Source organism: Vigna radiata, chromosome 1 (assembly GCF_000741045.1).
Source record: "Vigna radiata var. radiata cultivar VC1973A chromosome 1, Vradiata_ver6, whole genome shotgun sequence".
In the NCBI taxonomy this organism is placed as follows: Eukaryota; Viridiplantae; Streptophyta; class Magnoliopsida; order Fabales; family Fabaceae; genus Vigna; species Vigna radiata.
In genome coordinates, this window is record NC_028351.1 from 13,822,493 (window position 1) to 13,832,107 (window position 9,615).

At 33.7% G+C, this 9,615-nt stretch overlaps 2 protein-coding genes and 1 non-coding gene across 4 annotated transcripts in view; 2 read left to right on the forward strand and 1 right to left on the reverse strand.

Annotated features, from left to right (window-relative positions):
* Positions 1-965: 965 nt before the first annotated feature.
* LOC106772864 (ras-related protein RABB1b) lies at positions 966-4,543 on the forward strand. 2 transcript variants are annotated; one of them, XM_022785278.1, is made up of 6 exons: positions 966-1,160; positions 1,253-1,392; positions 2,748-2,830; positions 3,261-3,483; positions 3,592-3,660; positions 3,946-4,543. In XM_022785278.1, the coding sequence occupies exons 1-6, from the start codon at positions 1,115-1,117 to the stop codon at positions 4,036-4,038; spliced, it is 654 nt and encodes a 217-aa protein (XP_022640999.1). In that variant the 5' UTR covers positions 966-1,114; the 3' UTR covers positions 4,039-4,543. The 2 variants fall into 2 exon arrangements, with proteins under 2 accessions (XP_022640999.1, XP_014514966.1); XM_014659480.2 differs by having other exon boundaries at positions 968-1,160; positions 3,279-3,483.
* Positions 4,252-4,322, reverse strand: TRNAC-GCA. Its single transcript has one exon. It is a non-coding gene; the product is annotated as a tRNA-Cys (tRNA).
* Positions 4,544-8,540: 3,997 nt separating the features above from the next.
* The window catches only part of LOC111241457, a 12,898-nt gene continuing 11,823 nt past the window's right edge, over positions 8,541-9,615 (forward strand). Inside the window, exon 1 of the mRNA XM_022779516.1 lies at positions 8,541-8,883. The gene's annotated coding sequence lies outside the window, so the exon portion shown is untranslated. The remainder of the gene's footprint in view (positions 8,884-9,615) is intronic.

Below are 9,615 nucleotides of genomic sequence, written 5' to 3' on the forward strand. Positions count from 1 at the left end.
CAAAAGGTTGTACGTTTTACATTCCCTCACACTCATACTTTCATACCTAAGTGAGTTTCAACCCTCTCTCTGTTCTAAGCGTCAACTTGCTGAGGATCGAGGGTCTTCCTACACCGACGTCTAACTTGATCGTCGGAGTGCCTTTACAGGTACCCCTCCCGGGTGAAGGTTGGAACTGGACGGTCTGAAGAACGGACGACGGAAGATCTCACATCAGAAAGAAGCAGAATCACGTCATTGAGGTTAGTACTTTCGGTCCCAGAAATTCCTACCGAAACAGATATCATTGAAAAAGAAAAGACTAAATTCATTGTTTTTTAAAATGAAGAAATTAAATCAGTTTTGAAAATTAACGAATTATAATTTTGCAATATAATTAAAAAAATATATTTAATCCTATTAATAAGTCATAGGAATAGTAATGAGTTAAAAAATAATTAAATTTACATTTTTTCTAAATTTTTATCATATTTTAAAATATTTTGATAAACATTAAATTTAATATTTTAAAATGTACGGGATACCGTCGATAAATAAAAGACCAAGGACTCCAAACAAAGTATGCTTAAAATCACCACAATCTCTACTTTCATCATCAACAATTCCTCTATTAAATTTTCTCGCTCTGAGCATCGCCTTGCTAAGAGACGAGAAACTTGTCTCGGTCCCAAAATTATCCACCAAAACATAAAATATATTAAAAAACTATTATAACATACTAATATAAAATATTTTAAGAATTTTAAAAAAATATATAAAAAACTCAATAGAAAAGCCATACTCCAAAAATTCTCACAAACAACTAACAAAACAAATACTGAAAACATAAATAAAAGAAGAAAATACTAAATTCTCATTAAAAGACATAAACATCTCCGAAAACAAATTCTAAAAATCTAAATTAAAAGAAAAGAAATATTAAATGATCTTCTAGACGCATTAAAGAAACAAGTGATAGAAATACGTCATTGGGATTTAAACCCACCATTCTCACTCTGCATCACTCTCTTCCTTCCTTCTTCGTCTTATTCTCCAACCCACACTAAAACCATCCTATTTTTGTTCTTTTCTCTGTTTTGCTTTTTCCAAACGGCGTCGCTTCAGAGCTTCAGCGATGTCGTACGACTACCTATTCAAGTACATCATCATCGGCGACACAGGTTAGGTTCTTCTGCGCCCTCTTTCCTTTTCTTCTCGCAATTGGGTCTCCGAATCTCACTTCAAGTTTGTGTTTTTCTCCGGTGTCGTGCAGGAGTAGGGAAATCGTGTCTGCTCCTCCAATTCACTGATAAGAGGTTCCAACCTGTTCATGATCTCACCATTGGTGTTGAGTTTGGCGCTCGCATGGTCACAATCGATTCTCGACCCATCAAGCTTCAGATATGGGATACTGTCAGTTCACCTACTCTCCCTTTCTATCTCTTTCTCTCTTTTACTTTTTTTTTTTTAAGTAAAAATCTGTTCCTTAATTGTGTTTTTTTTTAATTACTATTTGTTAGGTAGGTATTTTAAATTAGGTGAGAATTGATCAAGGGTATGTGTATGTGCTAGAACACTAAGTAAAATAGTTGTGATCAGTATTTAATTTGTTTGATTGTTTGTTTTTTTTGGCGTGTATGGTTTCATTTCATGCTGGATCATCCAACATTATCTTCAAATGCTGGCTACCTAGAATTTAGGTGAAACTTTAAGAAATTGGTTCTGGGTTTAGAATTGACTTGAGTTGAAACAAGTTTACGCGTGTTTTAAGTTTGATTTTGGATGGAATTGTTTTTTTTTTTCTTCTTTTAGAATTAGTTTTTAAGTGATGCGATATTGTTCAGATGTTTTTATCATAAAAGCAAGCTAGAAGTAAAATAATATACAGTTTTTATTCTGATGCGAAAGCTACTTAAAGTTGCTTAAACTCAGTAAGTTTTGGACCTATAAAACGTAGAACTGAACATGCCAAAGTTTATCAGTTCTATGTGATTCTGGAAAGTTCAAGGTGAAACCAAAGGCACATTAAGTAACTTTTGGGTTGCATAGAAAATTTTGTTGCGAATTTTGCATAGTTTTTTAGAAAGTAAATAGCTCAAACATAAATCTCGTAATTTCAAAATCAATTTTAATCATTATTAGTGTTACAGAATCAATTTTGGAAACGTAAGCCCAAACAAAATAAGTCTGTTTACATTTTTAATGTATTCTTTTATTCTCTGTCTTGATTGTATCATGGTAAATAGGAGTGCAGGGACATGGTTAGAATAAGAGGTATGTATGTATACAGATGTCTGATCGAGGCCAATTTAGTATCTAAAATTGACCCACTTGTCTGTGATTTAGTTTGTTTTGTAAGGCTAAGCCTTGAATTACAGTGATTGGCATTGCATGGTGAGACCAAATTGTTGTCGTTCGTAATGAATGGTTTCATTATGGTTTCATTACTTCCTTTGATCCTGTTAGAATATTTACCCTATTTATCATCATTATATTGTGTCTAAGGTTATTTTATTTATCATGATTATATTGTGTTTAGGATTACTTTATTTATCATGTATTTTGTATTACAATTTTCATATATAGAATGAGAGTGGGAGGGATTTTAATTCTCAAGTGATCCATAACATGGTGTATCGGTAGGATCTTAATAAGATTAAAAAGTCCTAGTAGTGTTGAAGATGGAATTCTTTTTTCATATATTTTGTCATGTCTAAACTGCTTTGAACAATATTTAGGTACTTATGCAGAACTTGTTTTTACTGTAGGCTGGGCAAGAGTCTTTTAGATCCATCACAAGATCTTACTATAGAGGAGCAGCCGGAGCACTTCTAGTTTATGACATTACAAGGTGGGTGGTGCTATTTACAATTTGACATAGAGTTCATGGTTTGCATTTCTTTAGAATTATATCGAACAACATACCACCTGTGATGTGCAGTTATGACTAAAAAACTTTTGAAGTTTTGGTGGCTACTGTTACCTTCTCTTTTGTCACTGATGGTTTCAATTCTTTTGAAGTAAACATTTGTGTCTTATTTTATTATTAAAGTTTAATGTTTGAACCACATGTGAAGTTCTGGTATGTATCCCTTATTGCTTCCATTGTGGCTCCCAAACAATGTATGCTTTTTGTTTCATATAAACAAATAAGTATAATGCCCAATGATTCTTTTCTTTTCCCCTTTTCATTTTTTCTTTCTCGTATTTCGTGGTGGGTGGTGGGAGTTGAGTCTGAGGTTTGTTCTTTTATCAAAGTGCCTTCAACTGAGAACCAAAAGACTCTTTGTGTTGATCAGGAGAGACACATTTAATCATTTAGCAAGTTGGCTGGAAGATGCCCGGCAGCATGCCAATCCTAACATGAGCATCATGCTCGTAGGGAACAAATGTGACCTGTCTCATCGAAGAGCAGTGAGCAAAGAGGAGGGGGAGCAGTTTGCAAAGGAAAATGGACTTCTGTTTTTGGAGGCTTCTGCTAGGACTGCTCAAAATGTGGAAGAGGTGATGCATCTCAATCAATATCAACCAAGATATAGCACTATGCTTTGCAACCTCAAGAATATTGTGAAATTTATTACCATGGAAAGTCACTTACTGCTCATTCTGCAGGCTTTTATAAGGACTGCTGCAAAGATTCTTCAGAATATTCAGGAAGGTGTCTTTGATGTGTCGAACGAGGTAAATATCTATTATGTTCCGTGCAAAAAGTGCAAAAAGTGCAAAAAGTGGTGGATGGTTTCTTAAGAATGGATGTTTTCATCATTTGGTAATTATCACTGTATCATCTGAGATTTAGGTTGCTCTGATGAAGGTTGGTTTCACCAAAATGAGTTAAATATAAAAATGAAGCATTGTTGTTTTTTCTTCTTTCTTGTAATAAACAACATATAACATAAAATGGAACTTTCCATGCATCCTTAGCTGCCCCTTTTGGCTAGATCACGAATGAATCTATTGTTGCAGTCATCTGGTATAAAAGTTGGCTATGGACGTCCCCAAGGTCAATCAGGAGGCAGAGATGGAACTGTTTCTGCAAGAGGTGGGTGTTGTAGCTGATTGAAGGGAAACCAAATCTCAATCTAATCCTTTTTTGCATCTATTTCTGCCTCTCTGTCTCAACTGAGTGTATACTCTTAGACTTGACATGGAACTTTTGGAGTAGACTGCAACTTCAAACGCAATTCTCAAGACTCCTTTCTTGCTTCTGTTAGAAAAAAAGTTTTATAAAAAAAAGTAATATAATCTTTCATTTCAAGTTTCTTATCAATCAGGCGACACCCGGATTTGAACTGGGGAAAAAGGATTTGCAGTCCCCCGCCTTACCACTCGGCCATGCCGCCAATAAAAATCTAGATATGAAGTTTTTGAGAATACTCCCCCCTTTTCTATTGAAAAATTGAAAAAAAATCTTGATACAAATCGCAAGGCCTTCTTTGCCCTCCACCTAAGCTGCGCAGGAAAAGCCCAAAGCCAATCCCAGGAAACAGTGAAGCTTCATAGGGTCTTTCTGTCCAGGTGCAGGTAGTCCGCATCTTCACAGACATGTCTATTTCACCGAGTCTCTCTCCGAGACAGTGCCCAGATCGTTACGCCTTTCGTGCGGGTCGGAACTTACCCGACAAGGAATTTCGCTACCTTAGGACCGTTATAGTTACGGCCGCCGTTCACCGGACAAATTTGGAAAAGAACCAAAATTCCGGATTGCATATGGAACGATTTAGTATTTTTCTATTGATTCCCACCCAATCCAAATATTTTCTATCCGGATTTTTTTCTTGGAACAGATTTGACTGCATAGTTTTCAGATCTACTAAATGTTTAATGATTGGCTGTTGTGTTCAAAATGCCAGTTTCTTATAGTTTTGCTGTTATCTGATACAATATTTACTTGTTGTAGCTTTTTAGTAGGTACTACTCAATGTTAAACATGCATGAATTTATCAATCTTTAAAGAATGTCTTTATATATGAAACAGATGAATGGGTTATCCTAGAGATGTGATTGATTTTTATTGCATATGAATTTCTCCATATGTGTATGTATGCTATTGAAAAGAAAGAATAAAAGAAGAAAAAGACGACTTATGGTTTTTACATATTTACAATATAAAATGTGCATTAGTGTTGTGGCAGCATGTAAACTTAAATATTTGACTAAAATTATTAAGTATGGTACACTCATAAGATGTTTTTACTACTTTTCATGTACATTTTACCTTTCTCTCTTCACAAAAGTAAAAATCATATAATATATAATATTTTTTATATATAATTTTAAGTTAATGTCACAACTATATCTCCTAGTAAACAATTATTTTGTCTCCCATCTTATGTAATAACATAAATTTAACATTTCATCTATTTAAAGCATGGCATTTATTATCATAAAGTATATATTGGATGAATAAAATAAGACCAGATCTGTCTGAGATTCTTTAGTATTTTGTGACCAGAAATAATTTCAATACCTTTTCTTCTATACTGATATCGTATGTGGACATTCTTAATAATTTTTCTACTATTTATTAATCCCAATATTTAAACTTAAATGTACGTGACATATTCTCTTTTTAATTTCCAAATCCTATTTTTCTCATCTCTTGCTATATGTCTATACTCTATCTTATTCCTATTTGAAGAGAAAAATCTTTCCAATATTTATAAAGTTCAAGTCAATGATTAACTACTTTCCAAAATTTCTCAAATAAAACGAAAACATATGCAACAAATATGCAATAAGGGATAGTAGTATTCTAAGCACATCCAAATCTATTTAGGATGATAAAAATGTTCGTGTCATGAGTAAATGCAAACTTTTGTAATGGATAATTGATATTCATAGATATTTATTACTTATAAGTAGTAGGTATTTTAATTTCTATTTATAAATAGATTTGATGTAAATATTATATTACTCATATTTGTAGATATTCGTTATTAAAAAAAAAGTAAATATAAAAATAAATTTATATTTTATTAATTGAAATTAAAATTATTTTATATTTTATTAGGTTAAATTTGGTTAAAACCCTCTTTTGGTCCTCATATTTGTATGGTAATTGGTCATCATATTTTTTTTTTGTCTCAGTCCTATAATTTGTAAAAATGAGGCAATTAAGCCCTCACTGTTAACTAATGAGTAACGTCGTCGGTTACTGATGACGTGGTGGAGAGAGAATTAAGTAATTTATAATGATTTAATTACGTGGATTTTAATGTTAAAAATTAAAGCTTCTGACATGGAATATGGATTTATAATTGGGAATTTCCTATTTAAATAAAAAGTGTTTCTCATGTCCCTGTAATTATTTCCTCTCTTCTCCTTCTTCTTCATGTGTGAGAGAGAAGTTATCTCCTTCCTTCGTCAATCGTCTAGGACACCACCAGTCGCCGGTCACAACAGAACTGTATCTTTTTTAAAGCTTCTCGAAATTTCCATAACCTATATCGATGATAGCATTGCAAACAGAAACTTAAACTTCGAAAATGGGATGCTGAAGAATGAAACAAAACCAATGAAGGAACATGTGAGCGGTTATAGAAGATGAAAATGGCGTCGTGACTTTTGATTTATATCATTATTTTATTTTTAATTATAAAGGAGCGTGAATGAATTAATTCTTGGACATGGAGTGCGCTTCTCTCTCTCTATTTCTAACACATCTTTTTCTTTCACTTTTGCTTCTTTTCATAAAAGTCTGTCACATTCATTGCTTTCGATTGTCATTTTCATTAATGGTGGAAATATATTGGCTTTAGAATCTCATTTGAATTATTCAAATCTCTCATAAACTTGACTGCATTGGGTTTTATTGCTTCTTTTTATTTATATTTTATAAATTAATTTATTAAAATTTTCACTTCCAGCCAACAGGATGCAGATCACCATAAACGTCGGCAACAATGATGCCATTCACGTTCTCTCACTCTCAGTTCTTCTTCATCTTTCAAATCACCCTAACCTTATGCCTCTCTTCTTCTCATCCAAACAATGCCTTAATTAAACTATTAATTATTTGGGGCAAAAGATTCTACTAATGAATAAATAACACTTTTAAAATGTTATCAGTACCAATTTACAGTACCAACCCCATCCATACACTGAATCTTCTTCAACCCCATCCATTCCTATTTCCTAAGACAAGCTCTGCAATCGCGATGATTTTTGTCTCTTGCTCCTTCTTGTTGATTCATTAGAAACCCATAGCAAAATCATAAGAATTACAGAGAGATAAACCCATTATCAGAGTTCAATGACATAACTTAAACAAAAATAAAAGAATTAAATAGATTCTTAAGAGTGTGCGAACGTCACTTTTATGTGATTCTTGATCTTCGTGTGTGTTTCGCTTCACCATCTTCGTCGTCGCGTGCGCCTTCTCTGCATCGCCAATCGTGGGAGCGACGAAGAAATAAAATGGTGGTAGCAATGATTCGTTGGTTGCAATGCATAACACACAGAGAAGAGAAAACATGGGATATTCTATAGAGGGATTCTCGCTCACATTTCATCTCTGAAAAAAAACGCTGGATCAGGTAAACGAAAAGATAGAGGCTACTATTGATATTACTCGAGAGATTGAATCCAGCATCGTCAAATGCGAGGAGATCGAGGCCGATTTCACAACTGGGAAGCTCATTTTATCAAAACTTCTGCCCTCTTGCAATTCGACACTGTTGCTGTTGATGGGAAGGTTTTACAACCCTTTGTCCAGAATTTCTGAAACAATCCTAACCCTGAATCTAGCCCCGAATCCGAACCCAAACTCAAACTCTCGGATGCGCTGTTCCTAAACCTCCTCTTCATGACCAAAAGATACTCCATTCGAGAACGACATCGTTCGAAGCGTCATCACCGTCGTCGGTGTCTGCTGATATGGAAAAGAGGGTTCCAGAGTTAGTTTCGACGTAGAGGATAATAGAACGGTCTCGTCTCGCATTTGGTAGTATGGCAAGTTCAAGCGATTGAATAGAACTGGGCAGGGAGGTCGAACTGTGCCAGGCTGCTTTCAACCTTCGACATTCTCTAATGTCTCAACCTTTGAGTTTACAGGGAAGTGAATTAAGCAGTAGAGGAGTCTAGAAACAAATTCCCTTTAATAGAATAAATTTGCCACCTCAAAAGCTCTAGATTTAAAAGAAAAATCCAAATAATAAAATAATTTTTCCACGTCACCAGAATTAGATAGCGTTAGTCATTATTTAACGAAGAGGACTTAATTGTCTCATTTTTACAAATTATAGGATCCAATTGAGACAAAAGAAAATATGATGACCAAATTGAGATTGACAGACAAATATGAGGACCAAAAGAGGGTTTTAACCGTTAAATTTAATTAAAATTAAATTTTAATTTATATTTAATTTATTTTATATTATGTAAGAGCCAAAAAAAAATGATAATGAATAAATAAAAATTTAAAAGCTATTAGGCCTTATGGGAGGCCAGGCCCATAAAGCTAGGACAACCTGACTTTGGAGAGGGCCTTTCAGAAATCAGACTTTCATTTTTCAGATTTCCTTTCTCTCTCAAACTCTTTTCTTTTTTCTTAGAAATTTGCTCTGCCTTCTCTCTAAGATATCCAAACACTGAACCGTTTAATTTTTAGTTTGAAGGTGCCTAAATGTTCACAGCGACAAGAGCTTCATTTTGAACCGAACGATTTCTTGTTCCGACCGGTAAGTGTATTTTTCCCTTCTCTTTGCTATTTCCGAAACTTAGGGCTTGGGGTTCTACTGATTTTATGCAGTTAGAACCCTCTTTTTTTAATTTCTGTTAAGTTCTCACTCCAAGAGTTATTTTCTACCGCCAATATGGTGGTTTATAGGTACTATTGTTTTTCTGTCCGGGTGAGAATTTCCGTTAGGGCGTCTTCAAATTAGCTTACCGTGAAAACCCAAGGTAAGGGGAGTTGACATTATTTTGTTATTGTGTTAATTATAACTCAGTAAATTATTGGAATGAGTATATGTGTAAGAGGAGTTAGATAATTTCCTTTAGAATAATTGTATGTTGATTAATTGTGCTCTAATTTATACTGCTATGTTGTGTTAGAGGAAGTAGAATAAGAAAAGAAAAGAATATCAGAAATATAGAACCTTGATGTGAATTAAAGGGAGTGGAATTGTGTCGCATTGTAGGCATGGGTAGGAGCTAGGAATTGGTTGAGGTTTCTCATGAAGAGAGTGTGGGAAAGAAAATAGCAGTGGTGAGTAGTTCGATTTTAGTGTGGAAAAAGGGAGAATGGCGTTCACGGAAGAGTGAAAAATAATAATGATTTGGGGGAAGAGAGAAGTAGGGGTTACAGAATGAAGTTGAAGAAAGAAGAGTCTGTTTTGGGGTTTGATTAATTGTTAGCGTGTACATGTATATATTTTATAAGTAGTGTGTAATATCCTAATTCTTGAAAACTTTAATGGCTTGGGTGCAGAGGGAATAAGGTGTTGAAGTAATATAGTTTAGTTTTATATAGATATAAAGGTGTACGAGAAAGTGGGTTTACGTCAGGTAATATATTGTATTTATATAGTAATGTGTATATAGATATCTAATGTATTATATTTATATAGTAAGGTATATATATATATATATATATATATATATATATATATATATATTATATTTTGTTTATAT

Coding starts and splice junctions, on each gene's coding strand:
- LOC106772864 (XM_022785278.1), top strand. CDS start 1,115: ATGTCGTACGACTACCTATTCAAGTACATCATCATCGGCGACACAG. Junction 1,161..1,252: donor CATCATCATCGGCGACACAG/GTTAGGTTCTTC, acceptor GGTGTCGTGCAG/GAGTAGGGAAATCGTGTCTG. Junction 3,661..3,945: donor TCTTTGATGTGTCGAACGAG/GTAAATATCTAT, acceptor CTATTGTTGCAG/TCATCTGGTATAAAAGTTGG.